The sequence below is a fragment of the Marmota monax genome, unplaced genomic scaffold (assembly GCF_021218885.2).
Source record: "Marmota monax isolate L192 unplaced genomic scaffold, Marmota_monax_Labrador192_F-V1.1 WCK01_AAM20220418_F8-fsc00002, whole genome shotgun sequence".
Classification (NCBI taxonomy): Eukaryota; Metazoa; Chordata; class Mammalia; order Rodentia; family Sciuridae; genus Marmota; species Marmota monax.
This window is the reverse complement of record NW_026693571.1, coordinates 32864836-32889220: the sequence shown is the minus strand read 5'-3', so window position 1 is coordinate 32889220 and position 24385 is coordinate 32864836. Positions and strand designations below refer to the sequence as shown.

Sequence of the window (24385 nt, the reverse complement as noted above, 5' to 3'; positions counted from 1 at the left end):
TTGCAGATGCTGATAAACACAGAGGAAAATATTTTTATTGCTTCACTCCTGTGCCAGAGTGGAATCAAACTTTGTTGACACAGTCACTTAGACAGGTGGAGGAGTAATGGAGGAAGACTTTTTGGAATCATTTATTTTGAAACTCTTCTAGAGCTCCTGCTGGGTTCCAAAAGGATCATAAACATGCTGATGTGACACATCTTCTCCACAAAGACCATGGTTAACCCCAATTCCTCTGTTGTTCTATTCCTTGTTGACTGAGAACAAATTAAATCAAAACTTAAAGTTTTCATATTGCAGAATCATTCTATTTCTTCATCCCATTTCTTCTCATTTTCTTTCTTCTAAATTATTTCATTTTTGTCTTTGTCTCCTGGTTAATGTTCTCTCCTCCTTTTGTATTCTTTTTCATTATATATATTTTTAATCTTTCCATGTAAGCATATTCAGCACTTATTTATGTTTAGTGTTAGGCATTCTCGAGTCTCTGCAGAAGTAACTTTTTTAAAAAAAAAAAAAAGTACCTGCTGCTTTCTTTCATGTGCACATTGCTTGCGAGGCCCAAAGAACACGCTGAAATTTCTTCAGTTATGAGACTTTTATGCCAAAGAAAAAGTTTGTTGGTGCACTTTATCTTCTTAATTCCATTTCTACTGTCTATTTCTCAATAGGAAAAAAATAAGAATAAGCTGTTTGTATATTGAAATGACTTATTATAATTGTATCACATTAAAGAAAAATATGCTATGGTAAAAAATATTATAGCATCATCAAAATAATAAAAATAAAAACCATAAAGAAAAAGACTTCTTTTTTTACTTAATGTTACTTTATGTTTAGTTTAATATAAAGTTATGGTTGAGATTATGGGTAGTTTTCCATGAAAATATTTATATATTATCTCAAACTTACTATATTTACGTAGAGCACACTTGTAAGAAAAATATCCAATTTAATTAAAGTTCTTATTTTTATTTAAGGGACCAGGATTTATAGCTGCATTGTGGGGTGTTTTCATTTTTAAGGAAATACAGGTATGTATAAGAGCATGTCTGGATTATGGCCAGGTAAGAAGGGTATTTAATATTATATTTGTGTTATTTCCTGAAAACTATATGTGACTTCAAGGCCTAAGGTAGACAATACATGGATGGATTGACAGACCAACATTTAAAATGTTCTAATATCTAAATAGGAAAGAAAATACTAGGTGTGTAATAATTATTATTATTTATCAGGTCTCTTTCCACTTCAGTTGGCTTTAATTTCCCTGAAGGGGATTACAGTTAAATAACCTAATAAAACATAATAGAGAGAAATTTGTTTAGTGTAAAATAATATAGATAAATAACATGAAATTTTTCGTATATCAAAGGTTAAAATGTCTCTTGGGGGCTGGGTTTATTGCTCAGTGGTAAAGCACTTGCCTGGCATGTGTGGGGCACTGGGTTCGATTCTCAGCACCACATATAAATAAGTAAAGGTCCATCAACAACTAATAAAATATTTAAATTAAAGAAAATTCTTAAAAAAAAGTCTCTTGAGGAAAATGGAATTTGGTCTTGCGTCTTTATGTTGGTCCATAAGCTGTTCAAACCAGCAACTTTTTAGGAAAGCAGTTTGGTAACAGATGGCTACTATTCCCATTTCAAATATGATAGTGGGAACTATAAATTACATTCATCAAATAGTTCTAGTAAATGTGTGTGTGCTTCATTACAAAATAATTTAGAACTTTTCTCATGTACCTTTATTAGTGGAAAGAATCTTCAGTTGAGGACTATATGATAATAAAATTGTATAATGTTTTTTAACTAAAGATAATATAAATCCAAAGAATTTCTGCCAAGGCATCATAAACAATATTTTCTATTTAATATATAGTATCCTGCTACTAAGATTTGATGTTGCTGTTCTCTGGGAATCATAAAGTAAATGTATTCTTAGCTGATCTTTAAAATGATTATTCAGTTTTATATTTAAAGCACTTTGATCATTTTAAATGAAGTTTTTTCATTTTAAAGGTCACATTGTGTATGGCTTATTATGTAAATAAAACTTCTTTGCATTCTAGCCAATGGTTTTTTTTTATTATTATTATTGGTTTTGTTTTGTTCTGTTTAATAATAGTCAGTCTAACTGGGGTGGGATGGGATCTCAATTCAACTTTGACTCACATTTCCCTGATGGCTAAGATTATTGAGCATTTTTTCATATATTTATTGGCTATTTGCATTTCTTCTTTTAAAAAGTGTCCAGATCATTTATCCATTTTTATTAGATTACTTGTTTTTAAGTTTTTTGAGTTCTTTATATATACTGAATATTAATTCTCTGTCAGATAACAGCTTTCAAATATTTTCTCCCATTGTGTAGGTTCTTTCTTCTCTCTGTCAATTGTTTCCTATCCTGTATAGAAGCTTTTTAATTTAATGTAATCCCATTTGTCAGTTCCTGTTTTATTTTCCATGCTTTTAGCATCTTATCCAGGAATTCATTGCCCATAACAATACTAAAAGCATCTTCAAAAATATGCCTCAGACTAAATAGAAAAGTAATTTTTAGGGCCATTGTACCATGACCAATTAGTGTTCACTTTAGGAATGCAAGGAGAGCTCATGATATGCAAATCAATTAATATTATTTACTATAATACCGGATAAGCAGAGAAAAGATGGGGTGATATGTACTACATTAACCTCCTAATAACCTAGAGAGAGACAGAAACTTTAGTTAGTATAGGATGTCTATCAAAGAACCACAACATGGCTAAAGGTGTAGCTCATTGGTATAGCACTTGCCTGCATCCATAAGGCCTGGGGTTTGATCCCCAGCACCACAAACAACAGAAAATACATGTCTAAGGTGAAAAAAGAGTTCTTTATAAGTAGAAAGTCAAAGATTTCTCTACTACCAGGATTATTCAGCACTTTCTAGACAGTTTGTTAAGACAAGGATCGGAAATAAAAGAATAGATAGAGAAAAGGAAAGGAAAATTTTATCACTAGCAGATTATATAATTTTTTAAAAAAAATTAAAAGAATGAGCTGAAATCTGAAGATTCAATAAGATCACTTGGTAAGGTTTATGATAGTAAAAAATCAACAGTTTTCTAATACACTACCCCTTACCAATTAAAAAGAAGAAAATTAATGTCATTATTAACTGTAGAAAAACCCACTAAAATCTAAGAAAAACAACAGGAAATGTGCTAGATATATAAAGGATTTTACTTTACTACAGAAATTTACCATAGGTCATAGATAATCAGAGCAAATGGGAGACTTGACATATTCCTGATAGGACAATTCATGGTTATAATTAGGCAGTTCTCTTTAATTCCATTCAGCATGATTCCTATAAAGTCCCAGTGGAGCCCTGTCTTCAATTTCCAGAGTAGATTTTAAAGTTTTGTCTATTATGTAAATAAAAATAGGCAAAAAATAAATATTAGAAAAATGACAGAGCACATTCCATATTTTAAAACATATGCAATTTAGATTAGCTAGGACAATTTTCTTATAAAAATGAGGACTTTTAAATATAGAAATGACTCTCTGCTCTTTTCTATTTATAGAAAAATGACTACGATAAAAATTACAGATATTAAAAGGGAGAGAGAACCAAGCTCAAAGCAAAGAGGAGATTATTGACATTTCTTGGGTTAAAAAAAAACTTATAAGTCTCCCTAAAAACAGCATTTTTTTAAGGGCTGTCTAGTGGTATTTGTCATTAGGTGCAGATGTCTAATTACTTCTTGACAGATATTTAAATTTTTAAATACTTTACATGCAATTTATGAAAAATAAACACTACATACTAGACCCAAAATCCTCCCAAGTATTTTTTAAAGTATTTTTTGTTAGAAACAAGATGAAACTATTTAAACTGTAAAAGAAACCAAAAGCAAAACCTTTATCTTTATGGCTTTTAGATCTTGCCAGATGTGTATCTTGAAGTAGTCCTTAGGAAATATTTAAAATTCCACAACCTACACCTGCCAGGACTTTAGGTTGCGGTCAGAGCACCTTTTATGTGAAAGAGTTTTAATGATTTGGTTTAGTTTAAAGCCATCAGTTGGACATTTCTGCACTTCTGATGCTCTTTTGTACTTGATTTCCATTACTCTTGGGGAAGTAATAATTACGTTAAGAAAGTTATAGATCACATTTTTACTAAAACACTTCAGTCAGTATGTCTACAGTAATACCAATGCAAAGAATTATTCCCACAATTTATACATTAGTAGCTACTCTCAGATGAAGAATGAGATGATCTATTATTTAGCAACTCTTTCAGAAATCAAAGTTAAAAGCTTTTAGCTTGGTTCTTAGCGTATACTTTCCAGGAGTTAATATTCACTTCAATAAAGGAAAACTTGGTGCTGCTCAAATATAGTTGGTCTTTTTCTGTAGGAGACTGGACAGTTTGGGCTGATTCTGATTCTTAATCTTGAAGGGGATTTTTTTTTTTTTTGCCTGAGAACATTATTCTTCTAGCTCTATAGATAATAAAACAGAACTTAGCAAAGTGTCCACACAATTAAATTGTAGAGTGCTTATAATTGAAGCCCCATTTTTTAAGTTAAATAATCACATCAATTTCTAATTCACAAACCACATTTACAAACCATATGAATGTATTCATTCTTTGAACAAATTTTTGTTGAGTGTCTATTCTGCTGCAACATTATTATCTAGGAGAAGATTAAAGTTCTGAAAGCTAAGAAAAAGATATTGGGAAATATCTTGCCTTAGTGCAAGATTTATGTGTATGGTTGTTTGGTTTGGTTTGGTTTGGTTTTTTGGTACTAGGACTTGAAGCTAAGGGCAGTTTACCACTGAGGTACATACCCAACTCTTTCAATTTTGTATTTTGAGACGGGGTTGCACTAAATTGTTGAGACTGGACTCAAACTTGCAGTCCTCCTGCTTTCAGCCTCCTGAGTAGCTAGGATAACAGGTGTGAGCCACTGCGCCTGGCCAGTGTGGATGTGGATGTGTTAGCAGCTCTGTACTTAGCAAGGTTTTGTTTCTCTTATATAAGTTGTGATTAAACTGACTTCAAGGAGTGAAGATGTTCACAGAGAATCAGATGATTCAACCAGCTTAGCAAGATCTATCTCTGACCATGAAACAGAGGGAATTTTTGAAATTTTTTTCTGACACAATTCTTTATAAAGTTGAAAAAAGAGGTACATACAATTTTGGTTGTTTCGGGTTATATATTACTTGACATTAGGTGTTTTAAGAGCTAGTAATATGAAAGAACAGCTTCCTTGGCAGTCCACATCTGACCCATCCTGGATACCATTTCTGCTTTGTCTAATGTCTGTACACACATCTACCTCTGATCTCTGCATTTTAAGACCTCTAAGGATCAGTGAAGGAGGTAGAGTGAGACTCAACAAAAGCCACCCTTTGCCATGACAGTTCCCCTGGGTAGCCAGGAAACAAAGTGATGCATACATTGCCAGCCTGGCCTATTCCACCCTGACCCTACTTCCCTGGAGGAGCCCAATTAGCCCTTTCTGGGTATCACTCAAAGCAGATCTGACAGAAGGGCAGTCAGGACAGAAAATCTCTGCACCCCTTGTGATCTTTGCAAGGGCAAACAATCTCCCTAGGCCTTTGTGTGTTGTATGCCAGGCTGTCCACAGGAACCCAAATGGTGCATGCTCCTCACTGATTACGTGGATAGCACTGGTGGAGATACTTAGGAGTCCAGCTCAGCCCTGAGGATCCACCCCTGACAGGCCCCAGGATACTGCTTTTATGAACCCACTTCCTGTACAAGTCAGCTGACAGAGCACCCCATTCCCACAGCCTTCCCCGAAGTTTTGCCCCAAATTTGTGTAGCTTCACAGTTAGCCTGGCAGACCCCAGTGGCCAGGGTTATCACAAGAGGGAGGCCATCAGCCCCGTTTTCTGCAACTCTAAGCAGTATGTACATGACTGCTTAGAGTTGCCTCTTCTGGCTTTTCTGTTTTCCTCTCAGAACCCCTGTGTGTCCTCCATGTGACATAATTAAATAACTGTTATTTTTTCCTTTAAAGAGGAACAGCTAACAATAGAATCATGTGATTTCATTATTAGAAGATCTGAAAATGATCTAAGAACATATGTCTAAAATTAGAGGTTATTAGCCCTGTCTTATTTTGGACAATCTTGGCCTTAGAGTACTGGGGTTCATCTCCCTAGAATGATATATACCCACTAGCAGTCATTCAGAGGGGATTGGCCAGGACAGTGAGGGAGTTTGAAGTCATTCCTTGTGAGAAATGCTCAAAGGAGCTAAACTATTGACCAGGAAAAGAGATGCCTCCGGGGATATAAAATAGTTATTTTTCACTATTTGAGGGTTTATCTTGTGAGAGAGATATTAAAGTCAATCGTTCTGTACCCCTAGAGATAGATCTTGTAGGAAATAAAATACTTCAGCTTAACACAGGAAGATATTTCTTTATGAGTCCAAAAATGGACTGAGCTACACTGGGATGTGGTGCTCCGAGTTTCCCATCTTTAACACCAGTGCTTCATATATGGCTAGGAAAGTTAGTCTTCATCATAGTTCACACCTGTCTGCATTTCTTCTTCATGCTTTAGTTTGGTGTCCACCTCTCCATCTACTCTTCCTCATCTTTCCCTGGAGGACTGCAGGAGCCTCCTTACTGGTTCCCTTGCATCCATTCTGGCCCTCTCTGATTTGTTCCCCATACTTCAAAAAGTGTAAGCTTTACAAAATGCAATCCTGATCTTTTCAGCACCCACAGTTGTCCATTCCTTCAATGTCTTCCCATTGCATAATAAGCCCAAAGCATAAGAAGTTCCGAATGCTCAAGCAGATCCATAGCCCTCCACCTCATCAGCTCCACTTACCTCTCCTTGCTCCAGTAGACTGTTGTTTTAGTCCCTGGGAAGTATCATGCTTTCTCTTACAACAGCACATAAAATTCCTTCTACTTGGAGTCTTGACTGCAGCCCTATTTTCCTGGGCAATCCATCGATACTCATAATTAGAAGTCTAACTCCCCACCTTCCAAACCAGCTTTAAAAGAGTCTTATAACACACTCTCAGACAACCACAATGGTTTCCTTTATGAACACCCCTTTCATGTTATAGCATTCCTCTGGGTAATTACTTGATTAATCCCTGTCACTTGTAGTATGTGATTAACTGGGTTAGGGCATGCATAGTTGGTGCTCACTGTGGGTGAGTTAGTGAGAATTTTGCAAATTTTCAAAAGAATTTGGATTATTACTAGGAGAGGGTAGGGGGAAAAAAAATACCAGGTGTGTAGAGCAGATAGTAAGATACTAAGCAATCTTGAAAGAATCTGGTTTTTCTCTCTTGTGAGAGAGATATTAAAGTCAATCGTTCTGTACCCCTAGAGATAGATCTTGTAGGAAATAAAATACTTCAGCTTAACACAGGACTGCAGGAGCCTCCTTACTGGTTCCCTTGCATCCATTCTGGATGGATGGACTGCAGTTATGTACATGACTGCTTAGAGTTGCCTCTTCTGGCTTTTCTGTTTTCATAAAAGCAGTTTATTCCAGTTTCTTCATTGCTGTTATTCTATTTTATTTTTCAGGGTCTACGAAACTACCTATTAATGATACTTGCATTTTGCATCATCTTGAGTGGAACTTTATGCACAGCTTTTTCTAAAATCTAAACATCGCAAGACCAGCAGATGGCAGCAGTGGTTAGGAGAACTCCCTTACTGGACAAGAGAGGGATTATGCTGAGAAGAGTTTCACTTTCATACAACAAATGGATCTCAACCACTTCTGATTTTTTCCCTCATAAATGTGAAAATGGAGGAAAATTATGTTTCAGTCTACTATAAAAATGAAAAATTCTTCTGATGAACTGTTAATGAGGGTAGGACTTTACAAGGTGCCTGAAATTTGTACATTCATGTAGCATTACATCTAACAATGCTGATTTTTGTTTGTTTCGTTTCTTTTAACACAAAGTATACCTGGTGTTGCATAATCTAGAAAACAGCATGGAGTTCATATACAAAGAAGTTACCATCCAAATTTCTAACTTACTAATGAAGAGAAACAGAAATAAAGGCCTGTGGTGGAGGGGGAAGGAGAAGACTCACCATATGGAATTAAATTGCAAAGATACTTGGATATTTTGCTAACAAAAGTAAATGTCACAGTTGATGATTACAGGTTTAAAAGACCATTGAATTATTTTTAACTGAAAAAATAATTCAAAACTTATTTTTACTTCCAATTAATATTGTTCAACTCTACATCATCGGCCCATCTTAGCTTAAAATACCTTGATTATCTCCAAATAAATCCATCCTCAGAGAACAAAAGTTTTCCACCATTGAGGATATGTACAAAATGTAACACATGCATACATAAGTCCACACACAGATGCATTTTTAACTGCACATCTATTCATATGTGCACAGTTATGAATTTGGGGAAAATTCTAGAGTTGGTAAAGTAAGGTTCTAGCTTATCAGGTCAATTTAAAGGGACCAACACTCATTTACATTTTTTTTTCTAAAATATACTTATCTGAAATCATTTTAAATGGAGGCTTTCTGTTTTATTCCTATTTAAACTAGTGGTTTCCAATAGACCACTGGAAAGAAAATGACATGGCAATAGTTTTATTTATTTAGGAAAATGGAAATAGAATTACTAATACAATGTTCATTGACATGGTTTTCAAACCCTTAACACAATAGAACTATTGTTCAAATGTAAATTTCACCTGCTCCCACCTGATAACACATATTTTGTGTGTGTGTGTGCTAGAGAAACAGAACAACATTCTGTATGAGTGCATAAACTCGGAAGACAACCTGCACCAGTTTAAATTCCACCTCTGCTTCATTTTAATCATTTGATTTTGGACGAGTTCCCAAGCTCATTGTTATCAAATTCCTTATTTGCAAAGTGGGGTTAATGGTAGTACCTGTCTCACATGACTAGTATACAGTTACAATATGTAATGTTTGTGAGTGCCTGGTATTTGGCAAGCACTGTATAATTGTTCCCTATTAAATGTTATTTGAAGGGAAAATGTCTACAAATTGGAAAATACCTTTTCAGAGCTACTATCCTTATTAACCTCCATCCAATTACCTTTGGTTCCTCCATATGAAAAAGGACACTGGAGTCCCTATATAATTATTGAACTGCTAATACAAATAAATATTTGATTATTAACTCCTTAAGCCCATTTTAATTTTAACCTGTCATTAAATTATGCTGATAACTTTTAAATAAATTAACATGATAAAAAAATATTTTATTCTTTAAATATATTTTAAAACATTATATTGGACAGTTTTAATTATTTTGTAGTTAAGATTGTGAACTTGTATGCAAAATTTTAAGCATGAAATAACTGCAGAAGAAAAATGGGTGGAAAAGAAGACAATTTATTATATACTGCTGTACTGTCTGCTGCCAGACAATAACTGTAGTGTTAATAAGAATTGTATACAAAAAAAAACCCAAGTCTTTTCAAAATGATAGCCAAACGGCTTACTGTTTAGAAGTTAGTCTAAATGGACAATTGCAAAATCCTCTCTGTTTGTTCACCTAGGGAAGTGAATGCCTAACTCTCTTGCGGTTTTGAGGATTTATTTTGCATTGACCAGTATAGCCAGATTCTTGTGTTGAACTTTTTATAGCTTGGTCTTCTTACTTTATCTCAAATGGTAACCTTTATAATAGAGCCCCTGCCATGTTGTGTATACAGACGGTACTACGCTAAGTAGAAGAAGCAGCCCCCGAGCAACCCAACCTTCTTTTATTCCTTTTGTACTGATATAACCTAGAGTTACTGACTACTAAGCCTGTCGTTGTCAATATTGAAAAACATGTAGAGTGAAGAATCCCATACTATAGATCTGTGGGTGGACCATGATGTCATTTAGGTAAATTATCAATAAACAAAATAATAGATACTTTCTATAAATACTTATGCTAAAAATAGAATATACATATATTACTCTTATTGTGCCTAATTAATAAATTAAAATTTGTCACGGGTAGATACGTACAGGAAAAAACATACTGTATGTAGCATTGGGTATTGTCCATGGTTTCTGGCATCTACTGGAAATCTTAGAACATGTTCCTTGTTTATAAGAGGAGAATATTGTATTTTAAAATTAGACAATATTCTATATTACATTCCTAGAGGAAAAAAAAGAAAGTAAAAGGATGGATAATTCATTGAATTTTATAATTTTTAAGGAGGTCAGGAAATGCTTTAAACTAATCTGTTTAAGTGGATTTCATTTGGCAAAAAAAATAATAATAATTACAGCCAGGTACGGTGGCACACACCTGTAATCCCAGCGGCTGGGGAGGCTGAGGCAGGAGGATCATGAGTTCAAAGTCAGCCTCAGCAAAAGTAAGGTGCTAAGCAACTCAGTGAGACTCTGTCTCTAAATAAAATACAAAATAAGGCTGGGGATATGGCTCAGTGGTCAAGTGCCCCTAAATTCAATCCCCAGTACCAAATAAATAATAATAATAACTAAACTTTCTCCTTTTTTTTTTTTTTTTTGGTTCAGAGCACTTAACTTGCCAATGCTAAATCACATCCAAAAGGTTGGTGGCTAGATCTGTTTTCATAGCCTTAAGATAAATTATTTGTTACTCCAGCTATAAGATTTCTAACACAGTTCATATTGACAAGATTTCACGAAAGCAAACATAAATCCCAATTTCTAAATGGAGATTTTCCCATAAGACCTAAAGAAATGAATCACTAGAAGAGAAGGTGAGACTCATTAGTGGAGAAGATGGGCCAGACACTCTGACTGATTGCAGCATCCACATGGGAGTCCAAGGCCCTCATAGGTTCTCCTGAGACTCAGATCATGTTTTTGTGTTTTCCTCTTACCAGCAAGGTACTTGTAAACACATTATCATTTGGCATAATTTACATAACTAAAGATTTTATAAACTTCCCTTTCACTTATAAAATTTTGATTGTATTAAATTAATTTCAATTTTTTTTCCCAACAAAGTCTCTATCATCTTCTTCTCCAAAAATATATGAGCATCATATCGATTCCATATGTATAGGAGAGCTAAAATTACTTGGGAACTCCTTGAGAGACGTTGTTTTATTCATCTTTATATCTCAAGAACCTAGCACAGTGCATGACACAAGTGGAAAAAAATTGGATTTTTTTTTGTTATTTATTTGTTTTTCCATCGAAGAACATCTTATCATTATCTGTTATAGTTTGTTTATGGTTTAATTGTGTCCTGTCCAAAGGTTCGTGTATTGGAAAATCAGTCCCCAGGGTGGAGCTGACGAGGAGTAACTGAACATTTAAGAAGTGGAGCCTAACAGGAGCTCTTTAGATCATGGAGGATGCAGAGTAGTTCTGGTGGGATCCCTCAGTAGTTCTCATGAGAGGACAATTATAAAAATATGAGTCTGTTACCAAGATCTGACTACCTGCTCAAATACACATTCCCACCATAGCCTTCTTCCACCTGCCATCAGGTGACACAGCCAAAGGGCATCCCTCATCCCAGAGCCTGTGCTATGCTGTTTAGTCTAGTTCTAATAGTTTTAAAAATATATTTTTAGTAGCAATTATGAGGCACTTCATATTTTCCAATCCTGGTGTCTTTCATTTCTTTTTCTTGCTTTATTCCCTTATCAATGCCCTCCACTGCTATTTAAATAAAAATGACAATGGGGACACCATTCAGATGAAGGATATTGTCTTCTGTTTGTAGTTTACTGAGTTTTTATCATGAATGGGTGTTACATGTTGTGAAGTTTTCATCATTCATTGTGATACTATGTTAGTCAGCTTTCCATTACTATATACAAATACCAGATATAATTAACTTATAAAGAGAAAAAGGTACTTTGGCTCATAGTTTAGAGGTTCCAGTTCATGATTGGGTGGACAAGTTGCTTTTAGACCTCTATTTGTGGTTACAACATGGCAATTGCAGGGAGATTGTGGCAGAGCTAAACTGTCATCTCATGAGTGTGAACCAAAAGTGAGGATGGGGCCAGGGTCCCACCATCCTCTTCAAGGACACCTCCCCCCATTGGCACCACTGTGGTTTATCCTGCTGTGTGCCCTGGAACTCAGATGCTTTCTATAGTATAAGTGAGTTTGTTTTGTTTTTTGATTTGGGGGTTTTTGTTTTGGTTTGGTTTGGTTTTTTACTTTTGCTATAATAAGTTAGAACTCTTCTAAGCTCTTGGACTTTGGGGGGACTGTTTCCATCTGTTCCTTTCCTGGGGAGTTGTTTGTCCAGTCTCTAGCATTCTCCTCCCATACATGGCTGGTCATTAGTCAACTAAAATTTTGAGAAGCCCACTGCAAAGCCCTGGAGCTCTGTCTCTGCACCCTCCTTTCTCTCCTTCCCTCTCCCCACCCTCACTCTAGTATGGTAAGGGGACAGATAGATGAGGAAGGTGGGAACACAAGGTTAAGAGAATAATTCTATAAAATAGGCCCACTGTGCTGGGCACCATGGCACATGCCTGTAATCCCAGCTACTTAGGAGGCTGAGGCAGGAGGATCATGAGTTCAAAGCCAGCTCAGTAATAGGGAGGCGCTCAGCAACTCAGTGAGACCCTGTCTCTAAATAAAATAAAAAATAGGGCTGGAGATGTGGCTCAGTGGTGAGGTGCCCTTGAGTTCAATCCCCAGTACCAAAAAGAACAGTCCCACCGTACTGACCCCCTACAGGCTTTCTTAATCAAAAAGCAATCTGCCTGCAGCCCCACCTGGCCTAGGCAGATACAAAGGTCAAGTAGTCAGTAGGTAATGGATGATGGGCTCTAAAGAAACTGAGGACTGGTTATCAAAGACAAAAACAATGGGTTATTAACCTCCATGATCATGTTCCAGGTCACTCTGGGTTGCTAAAAATTAGCTTCTTGTCCCTGCCCTTGGTAACATACATGGGGAAGAAAGAGAATGCAATAATTAAAAGAGGGATTCTTGGGTCTGTAAAAGAGAAAAACCCATCCTCTTCCACAGACACCCAGCTCTGGGGCCCCTTTTCTCCAGATAAATCTGTCTTTGTCCTTTTCTTAATAAAACTTGCTTTCTATACTTGCCTCAGCATTTCTTGGGGTTTTATTTTCAACACCAGGGAACAAGGACCCATTCCTGATCTCCAAGACCAGTATCAGGATTTATGTATTCTACCTGCCTTGGCCTTCCCAAATTCTCAACTCGTGTGGATTTATCACCTCTGTTTGTGTTCTTTCTTGTTGTACTTATATAAAATGTATTAATGTAAGATCCTGTTTATATTACTCATTTTTAAAATTTCTTCAAAGTAACAGAAGAAATCTGGTTTCTATTATTTTTCTTGAACAAAAGCAGAAGTCCTGAAATAAGCATTCTGCTATATTTTAATTCCAGCTTCTGTTTGGTCACATTCTCATCAACAGCATCAAAAATAAGTAGGCATTATAGCAAGTTGAATAATATCTCCTCCCAAAATATGCCCTGGTCTAACTCTTGGTGCCTGTGAATATGACTTTATTTGGAAATAGGGTCATTGCCAATGTAATTAAGGGTCTTGAGATTAGAACCTCTGGATTTACAGTAGGCCCTAAATACAGTAGCTGATGTCCCTATCAGAGAAAGGAGATTGGAAATACTTGGAGAGACAGAAAAGTACATATAGAGATAGAGGCAGAAATTGGAGTTACAGAGCAAAAACCAAGGACCACCAAGGAAAGGATGGCTAAGGCTACCAGAACCAAGGAGAGAAGTATGGAATAGATTCTGCCTCAGGGCCTCCAGAAGGGACTGACCTTGCTGACACATTGATTTTTCTCTTGGACTCCAGAACTATGAGAGGATAGATTTGTGCAGATTGGTTGTGACACCTCTAAGAAACTAACAGAGGCACCTGCAATCCAGTGAGCGTAGAAGACACTGCATGAAATAAGGTGCACACATGCAGCTCATGCTGAGCCAAAGACCGTGGCGACACCGAAGAGCAAACAATAGGTATAAAAACTTACATGTCACAAAGACTTCAAATAAATGACTTTTTTGTCTCAACACAACTGAGCATTTTTAAATAGGACAGGATGGGGCATACTCTTTTCCTCTCTATAATAAAATCAGATGTCAAATGATATTCATTTTTATTTTTAAGAAAGAAACTAGATGACCTAGAATTTTGTGTGAAACATTTCAGGCAGATATCAGAGCAGAAAAAGCTGTGGCTGAAATTAGATAAGAAAAATATTGTGGGTTTTTTTTTTAAGTTTCCTAATATTGTCAATCAGATTTTTCTAGCAAATAGGACATACAAGTGGACTCAGTGTTTTTTGTTTTTTAATTTTTGCCACCATTAAAGTCTGTGTATGGGAACTCAGGTCATTTTTGTCAATTTTTTCCTTATTGAAGACAAGCTACCTTTTTGGAATGCAGTTACATTCCTATTTTAATGATCCCAAGAAAAACTGAAATTTTTAAATCTAGTATTGTATTATGTGTGTATGACTCGCCCATCTTTCATTTGCATTGATGCTGGGGTAAACTTAGCCTCCCTAGAGCTGCTAAAAATAACTCCATATAAAACAAGAAAATGCTGATCTTCACTTGTAATTGCTCTTAGTTAGCAGATATTGCTGTATCCCAAGAATCTTCTTTATTAGCTTCTCTATTCTATTACAAATGTTTGCAAGAACTTGGTGGTGAATAGTCATATAGTAAGCCATTTTACAGCCTTCACTTGTTGAACCATAAAAAGAATCTGAGCTTAAGCAGTTGAATACATTGTTTTTTAATATTATTCTGTGGGGATTATTTTCTGTCTAAGCCAATAATAAAAACAACATGGTTATTATAAACAAAGAAAGGAATATTTAATTCTTTGGAAGTTTTTTTCTGGATCACACCTGACCTGACATTATGTAGAAATTTACTCCCTTTTCTCAAAGGCAATTTAAGATGCCTAGAAGAATGGGTGGAAAAGGGCCTAATAAATAAAATATCGTTGGTGTGACTGGGTGGTAGAACGTGCTTAGCATGTGCAGAGCCCTGGGTTCAATCCCCAGTACACACACACACACACACACACACATACTGGTTAGACTTTTTAAGAAATTTGTGTGCAGTATGAAAAAAGAAATAACATTCTCTCCATATACAATAATGTGTTTCTTAACTGAAACATACATAATATTTATTTCCTGAAAGATGAAAAAGGTCAGTTGGCATTTACTTGACTGGGCACAGTATTATGACATTGGTGGTAAATTCGTTCATAATACATTTTAAGTATATAAAATGTTTACTATAACAAAATAAATTTTCACAAATTTTGAAACACTACATTAAGACATGTTATATGAAATTTTATGCATTTTGTGAAATTTTCATGTTGATCAAACATGGAGTAGAGAAGCACCATTTTATGTAAGTTGAAGTGAAACTTCTTCAACAACTACTATAAATTTCTGTTGATGTAGAAAAGGAAGGCAGGCAAAGAACACATGGAAAGTTGAACTTGTCTAATCATGCAAACAGTTCTTAATTAGTTTTGAATTCCTTTTCAGCATATAGACATCCACAGAAGTTTCTTCATCTCTATATTAGAGCCAATGAATGGAGTAGAAATCTGTCAATAACTCCAGTAATGCGCCAGGGAAAAGGCAGATGGGAAAATATTTTATTTTTTTTTCTTTCTACATACTTATTGGGAGAGTCCTCTCTTATCCTTGCCTTGCTCATCTATTAAAAGTAGAATGTAATGTTACCTTCTTCATAGGGCTGTTATGAGAACCAAATAGGATGATAGCAATAATAACCATATTTATTCAGTATGTGCTAGATACTTGACATGTTAAGAACATTGCTTTCTTTTTTTTAATGAATTCTCATAGCAACTTTGAGACAAGCTCCATTACTGGCCCTATTTTATAAAATAGTCCTAGGATAGTATAATAATATCCACAGAAGGCTCATCATGTGCCAGGCAGTGTGCTCAACATATTACGTGTGCAAGCAAATTGTCTTCACTAAGATGGTTTCATCTTCAGTCTAACAGGAATAACTCTGGGAGCCCCTAAAGGCATTGGCCAAATACCTGTGTACTCATTCACCCCAAGGGACAAGCATCAGAGATGACCAAGAGCAAGCTGCAGCAGGACGTTCTAATGTAACTCAGGTTCAAAGGCAACATGATATTTTTGTAATAGCTAATATACTGTAATCAGCAAACAATAGGAAAATCACTGGGTTGGTTGAGTTGAGAAACCTACACTCAACCATCAGTGTAAACTTAGGCAAATAATTTAATACCTCTTTATTTCTAAAGTTTATTTTCTGAATAAAAATAACAAATTTTAAGTTAGAAAATTTTAAAACTGCTGTTCAAAAAGCTCATGTAAGATGACTGTAATATATTGATATGAATCCTTCCAGAATTTAACTACTCAGATACATAAATACATGTAGTTGGCAAAACTGAATTGTACTGCATTTATTATTTTAGAATATCACTTTGTTATTGAATATATTGTGAACATATTTTCATGTCCATCAATATATTTCCAAAGCATCACCCTCAAGTAGAATAGACATTTAGTCCCTTCTCCCCACCCCACCACCCCTTTGGTTTGGCCATTCCTCTTGGTTATAAAAACCTTTTTAGAGCCCATTTTACATGTTGTACATGGGGTCTCTTTATTCTACACCTTCCTGCTTCCAGAGGCCACTGAATTGATCCCAGGTTCCTCCCAGCATCAGTTTATGAACTTATATATGTCTGAAGTGAATGACAGAGTAGGATTTGAGAACTCAGTGACTAGGTACTCTGACACTTTTTTTAAGTCTTAAAGTATGAGTGGCACTCACAACCTTCTGAGGTCATAACACTAATAAAAATAGGAAAAATCTCATTTTCAACATGCTACACTGAAAATACCCACATTTTCCTGTGTTTGTCACTATGCTCATGATGGACTGAATCCACATTCCACATGGTCCCTGCATTCAATACCACTTACCTTAATTTAACGCATCTCACCTGTTTAAAAAGAAAGTATTGTACATGCATAAAGACATCTGATATCCAATTTTAAATCTACCTTACAGATCAAGGCTCTGAGCCTCAGGAAATTAGAGTTCCTATCCTTTGGCTATGATGCAAGCACATGATGAAGTCACGACTTTGAGAACTTTTCTACTCAATCATTTAATAGTCACTAGATTCCAACCACATGTGAGGCTAAGGAACAGAACAGGGACCTGAAGAGACAATGAACTCACCCTGAAAAGGACAGCTTGCATTTCAGCAGCATAGCCTGCTTGATGTCATTTCTTGACAGAAGGAAGAAGCTCCCCCTTCTCTGGTCTAAAGTCTCTCCTACCTCATGGTACATTTCTTTACCTTCTTCACACCTTCCTTATCATTAAGCCCTCTTGTCCCTCCTGGAAACATCTAGCATCTTGATCTCACAGTGTATTTCTGGTTTACTCTTTTGCTTTTCTCTCACTAATTTAAGTCATGTTTTAGTCAGCTTTTGCACTCCTGTGACCAAAAGACCTAAAAAAAAAGTAATTAGAGGAGAAAAAGTTTATTTGGGGGCTCACAGTTTCTGAGGTTAGTCCATAGACAGACTTCATTCCTCTGGCCCCAGGTGAAGCAGAGCATCGTGGCAGAAGTGTGTGGCAGAGGAAAGTAGTGGGCACATGGCCCAGGACGCAGAGGAAGAGAGAGTCTGCTCACCAGGGAAAAAGGCACACCCCCAATGACCTACCTCCTCCAGCCACACCCTACCTGCCTATGGTTACCATCCAGCTAATTGGGTTAAGGCCCTCAAGACACAATCATTTCACTTCTAATCCTTCTTGCATTTTCTCACACATGGGCTTTTGGGAAGACAAGCCATGTCTCACCCATAACAAGTAGTCAACACCATGCTTTTGTAAAATAGGTGCACAGTGAATATTTACTGAACAAGTTTAAATAACCTAAATCCTAAAGGCTTCATTGATGCTAAAATTGCCTCAAATTCTGGTTTATGTCTCACATCAAACAAGCAGTTTCAGCAAAATTTCAAGAAAACATTTAGTTTCACGGTGTAGTTGTCTTTTCACAATCCAATTAATATCCAGCATGAAACGTATGATTATTGAAAAACTACTTTATCTTCATTACTTATCACACAGAGCAAAAGTATACAGTTATTATTTTTGTCCTATCTTCCTCAGTTAAAAGAATATTTTTAGAATAAAAAGAGTACCGAATAAAATTAGACAGTTTTCTTTGTTTTCTCTTTGAGGCTCAAGGAGTACATTAGTACACATATCTTAGATGTAAAATTATCTTAGATGATGTTAAAACTCAACAGTCAAGAAGAATATACCCAACACCCAAATAAAGGTTTATATTTTCTCCAGAGAGAAAAAATAATATTCCAAGCTGAGGCTATAACAAATTCTGCATTGTAGACATGACGATAAAAAGGACAAGTACAATGAAATGTATTAATATGTATATGCAGCAACCACCCCCAAACACTAGACAGCTGGGCATGATGGCATATGCCTATAATACCAGCAACTCAGACACTGAGGCAGGAGGATTGCAAGTTTAAGGTCATCCTCAGCAACTTAGTGAGACCCTAAGCAATTTAGAGAGATCTTGTCTTAAAATAAAAAATTAAAAGGGCTGGGGAAGTAGCTCAGGTGTTAAGTTCCCGCTGGGATCAATTCCTAGTACCAAAAAAACAATATCCTTGGTTTCTGGGTTAAGCTTCTAAATTTGGACATTCTGATAATAATGTGTGTCTCAGTGCTCCTAAAATTTTCCATTTTAATATACATGACAAAATATGGCATCAAATAACTCATAGTCTACTTTCTTAAAATTTAAGTATATTTAAAATTTGAGTATAAAATTTAAGAATATTAATCTCTATGGGTTTTACCATCACTAATAGACATCCAGAAAAATATTATTTCCTATTCATTTTTCATAAATTGCAACTTAAATGAATACCCAGATTCCAAGTATATAAATAGTATCATGCAGTACAAGTGGCATATAGACCTTGTCATAGGCTGGAATGTTTATGAGAACTGAAACCTCTATAAGGAAGAGTCATCCAAATTTAATAATGAGAGAAAAGGTAGTCAGTTGAATTGGTTAAAATATTCACACAATATGAGGAAATCTAGTTGTCTGACCGTTTAGTTACTGACGTTTATCAAATAGTCATTCAATCAATTCATCTCTACAAATACATTTTTAATTTGACCACTAGAGGGAGGTATAGGTTTAATTGTGATAGTCCTTACAACCTTTTTGCTCTTAAATTCTTTCTCCCTTTCCTATATCTGTCCACTGAATGACCATATCATTTATAGCTTTTTAAAATCTGACCTAGAAAAGAAAGCTATTACCTATTTTATAAAACTATTGTATATGTCATGCTTCACATACTATCAATCTAATTCTCAATGTGATGGCTGTCTTTCAGTCATTGAGTTTTCATTACTTTATTATTTAGACTTTAGTATTTAATTTAATAAAAGTTAAAAATGTCATAAAATAAGCTCATTTTTAGAGTTATTTAAACAGAAGAGTATGTTCTTGTCCTAGAATAGTCAGGACATAGAATTCTCACAGTGCCACCAATCTTAATGACGTTGCCAAATAACAAGCTAGAAGCCACATTATTCTCTGACCCAGTGACAAGAACATCACCACTAAATCAGTAAGCTGAGAGGCCTCAGGTTTCTCTAAGATGCACTAATAATTCTTTGGCTTAATTAGATTCTTAAGGTCACAGAGACCTGGGACTATTTGCCCTGTTATTTTGGAAGACCTTTTGGAATCAAGAGGCCAAAATGTTTTCCCAATAGGCTCATTAAGTCAATCATTTGCTGTAATTGGATGTTCAATGAATATTAATTCCTACAAGTTTTTTTCATCACTAGTAGACTGAATTGAAAACAGCACATCTCCCATTCCTTTTCTCTGGTTATGGATTAAATTTGATGAAGGTAAATAATTGACATAAGCTGGGTAGTAAATGAGCCTGGTGTTTATTTCAGTGCTGAAATGCCTAGTGGAAAAATCACCATGACACAAACTCCATTGGAATAGGAAAGTTGGATATGTCTAAAAATGCTCAAATCATAAGCTGAAAATGTTTTCCAGAATCTTCTTCATTTATATACTTAAAATCAGTTCAAATCCTATCCCCTCACTTATGCTGCCTTAGTCTTGATGCTTCTTATATCTGAAAGTTCTCATATCTGAAATTCAAAATCATCTACATTTATACTGCCCTGTCAATAAAATCACAAACTTTAACATGGGAATGTGAATATTTCTTAAATATGAGGTAAGAAAACAAATCTAAATTTCACAATATATTCCAATAGATTTGTGTGCATTTTATGGGGTTGGTGAAGGAATGGAAGGCAATTTGGTCTTAGACACTTTCAGATAAAAGAGATCTTCGCAGTTACTAGACTACATAGGATGTACTATTTCATGTAAATGTGTATCTCTTTTCTTTTCAATGGCTGTTACAAATTTGTGTAATCATTGTTAACATCTATGCTTTATGAGATTAATTTATCTATCTGAAAATATGTTTCAAGATCATAAATCAAAGGAGAAAATGTAATCTTTCTCAGCTTTTGTGTGATTTTCCTGGGTTCTGCACCTGCAAACTTTTCATTCAGGCAAACTTTTCAGAAAAAGCTACAAGAAATCTGTCAGAGCCAAAATGGCCCATACTTAGGCAATTTGTTTACCCATGAGAGAGAGAAGCATGGCAATAAAATCGCTATTCATATTGGTTGGAGTTTAAATTACAATAAAAGAAAATTATTTATAGAACAGGATTCTGACTCTTTTAATGTTTCTTCTAATCTGCATCTAAATTCTCTCTGAAATGTACATAGATTTTTTTTAATTACATCTGTTTATTGCTTACTGAGAAAACAAGTTCATCTTAAAAAATAATGAAAAAAAATATTAACTGAAAGTTAAACAACATTCCTATTCTTTCCCAGACTCTCCAATTTCTACCTTACACACACATATATACACACAGAAATTTAGAGATTGTCTCCAATATTTTGTTACTAAAATAAAAAAGATACCATTAATCCAGGCAGGGCAGCCCATGGCTGTGATCCCAGGGACTCAGGAGGCTGAGGCACGAGGATCACTAGGGCAAAGCCAGCCTCAACAAAGACGAGACCCTATCTCTAAATAATAACCTACCTATGCTTCAGTGGTCAAGTGCCCCTGAGTTCAATCCCTGGTACCCCCTAAAAAAAGACATAATTAATATATTTGCATATTATTTTATGTTCTTATACAACTATGTTTACAAGGCATATTCTAAGAAATATAACTGTATCATGAGAAAGATGCGATTAAATTTTAGAGTTGAGTATACCATAATGCTATACCAAAAAAAAAATTGTGACTTTTATCCTAACAGATTCTGAACATACTGGTCAAAATTATTTTTTAAATCTTTCCCAATGTGATGTGAATAAAATGATATCTAAGAGTCTATGTGTGTCTGTGTGTTAGTTCATAAGCAAAATTGATGGATTCAGAATTGATTGATTCTGGGCTGGGATTGTGGCTCAGCAGAAGAGCGCTCCCCTAGCACAGGCGGGACCTGGGTTCCATTCTCAGCACCACATAAAAATAAAGGCATTGTGTTATGTCCATCTACACCTAAAAAAATTTAAAAGAAAAATTGATTGATTCTTTGTGTATCAGCTCCTTGTATTTACCCTTTTGTAACATTTCTTCCTATTTATATCTCTCAACCATTTTTTTCTAGGAAGTTTTGGGATTTAAACATAATTTGTAAGATTCCTTTGCATATTAAGAAGAATAATCTCTCTGCCTGTATTGTAATTTTTGGCAAATATATTTCCCAGTTCATTTTTAATGTTTGTGGATGGTTACCATCATTTAATCCTATGTGGTAAAATGTACTAAACACTCCCTTTTAACAGAGATGTGACATGGTCACACTTTCAAGATAATTATTTTTTGATCTCTACTACATTTTCTAGTGGTTTTATTTTTATGTTTCACATTTAAATGTTTAATCTCCATAGAGTTAATTTTAGAACAAAAAACAAAGTTTAAATTTTATTATTTTTAAGATTTTTGCCCCTCCACATTTCAGTTTTGGATATTTTCACTTACCCAACAACATCTCTCACATGAAGAATGAGTCAGCCTTCCAAAGTTCTCAAATCTGCCATAGCTTTGCAATTCAACAGCAAGAATATTGAATATATAATAGGAAAAAAATTTTTGAAAAATAAAGACTTTTGCAACCCCTCACCTCACACCACCAATTCCTATCTTAACTTTAACACATCACTTATGCTGGGAATATTTGACAACATACTTCATTGGAAACCAAGATCCAGAAGATTGAAGCTGAATCTTTACCCCAAAATGAAAACTAAATACAATGAGTAACTTGAGGGTTATGGCACACAGATTAGGTAAAGGCACATACAAGGAAAAAGGGGAAGAGGAGATGGAGGTGTGGGAAGCAAAGCTGATAGAACTCATTCCAAGAGTGTAATGGAAAGAACACAGGAGAAGCTGTGTAGACTCAGTGTATTGAACATGTCTGGAGGCACAAGATCCCTCCACGGCAGATCCAAGACTGTTAGAGTCTGTAAACAAGTCAAAAATAACACCTGGCATTTTGCCAGGGGAATGTTAGAGTTCGTAAACAAGTCTGGATGGTGCCTGGCAAAATGCCAGAGGGAGTGGTTTGAGAAGTAACAAAAACAAGCCATTAAGTGTGGAGATTCCTTATTGGTTGACTGATGTATCTAGTTTATGCTAATTAGATAAGCTCTGTGGAATGTATAAATACTGCTCCTGTCCTGCAATAAACGGTTCCCACTCCTGCTGTATCAACATACACAAGTTATTCGTCACCCCCCGGTTAGTTTGCTGCAGCCAGACAGACTGCGGCACAAGACCAGGGAGCTAAGCTAGGAGAAAACTGCCATTCTTCCAGTTTTAAAAGTCTCACATGGAAGAAAAGAGCAGCATGTAGTGGGATGATGCCCTGTGCCTGGTGGCACCATTGGCACAGTCTGGGAAGATAGTCTGAGCCTCACTAATCTGGAGGACCACCCCTCTCCCCAACCTCAGATACCTCCTGATTGCCTTGCACAGTATTAAAAGGCTTATTTCTGTCCTGAGAGAAATCAAATTTCTTTCCATCTGCAAGCATCCCAGGGTGGTGCACCATGCAGGTCCATTTCAGGAAGGAGCAGGTCTCCTGGGTATCTGGTCTCCACCTGCATTCCCAAGGCTATGGAGAACGACAGGCAGAAGATGCCACCTAGCAACATGGACCTGGCACTGAGTGGTTCCGTTTTTCTTAAAATCCTCATTTTGGTTTATTGCAAAGCTGGGTATTGATGGAATCCAGGGCCTGGGGCATGCTAGGCAAGTGCTCCACTACTGAGCTATACCCCCAGCCTTCCAAATACTTTTGACATATTTCAGATTCCTATAGGTACTTAAATCAATTTCTACTCTGGGTGATCATTGTGTGTGTGTGTGTGTGTGTGTGTAGTTGTAAATATTCTCTTGATAGTGTCTTTAAGTTGTTTAGTTGGTCCACATCATTACTCTTCTATTTTAGGTTACCCAGGCTATTCCTGTTTACTTTTCAAGAGGAATTTGAACAAGACTATCACATACTGAACAAACAAACATACTTGTTGGTTGAACATCTGAATTTGCAAATCTAACTTAGCAACAACTGATATCTTTAAAATACTGACTTTTCCTATTAAACAAGACTCAATGTTATTGAACACTTTTGTAACATTTTCATTATACTGCCATATGGTTTTCTATTCTATTATTATTGCTGAATTCAAATACAAATTCTTGGTTTTATTTGTCAATTCAACTATTTATATAATTTTTATATTTATGCTTTAATCATTTTAATACTTATTTTTTGAGTATGTGTCATCTATTTTATTCAACTCATTAGTTAATCAGAAAACCTGTAAGATTCAAATGAAGGTAGAAGTCAAAGAACACCAAGTGGTCCATCAGGAATACTGATTGCAAAACTACTCAATAACTAGTTGGGGACAATAATCAAGTACATCTCCAAGAAACATGCTTTATTTGCATTTTAAAGTATAAAAATTATTCGTATTGCTATCAATTGTCTATACCTTTCAGAGTTAAAAATAGCTCAAAGACAATGATTAAGACACAGATCCCAGGTAAAGTTGAATTACACTAGAAAGGAAAACAAAAAGGAATTTTCTTTCCCCCTACATTTCAAAAAAATCTCTTAATATGTTTTCTAATGGAAATATGAG

At 35.5% G+C, this 24385-nt stretch overlaps 1 protein-coding gene and 1 pseudogene across 1 annotated transcript in view; one reads left to right on the top strand and one right to left on the bottom strand.

Moving 5' to 3' along the window:
- Tmem144 (transmembrane protein 144) overlaps window positions 1-9286 on the top strand; it is a 33965-nt gene extending 24679 nt beyond the window's left edge. The window contains exons 11-12 of the mRNA XM_046459242.2: window positions 981-1034; window positions 7595-9286. Coding sequence (XP_046315198.1) covers window positions 981-1034; window positions 7595-7678 — 138 coding nt within the window. The 3' untranslated portion in view covers window positions 7679-9286. The remainder of the gene's footprint in view (window positions 1-980; window positions 1035-7594) is intronic.
- Window positions 9287-22585: 13299 nt separating this feature from the next.
- On the bottom strand, window positions 22586-23431 carry LOC124102714 (peptidyl-prolyl cis-trans isomerase FKBP1A-like; annotated as a pseudogene).
- Between the last annotated feature and the right edge of the window lie 954 nt (window positions 23432-24385).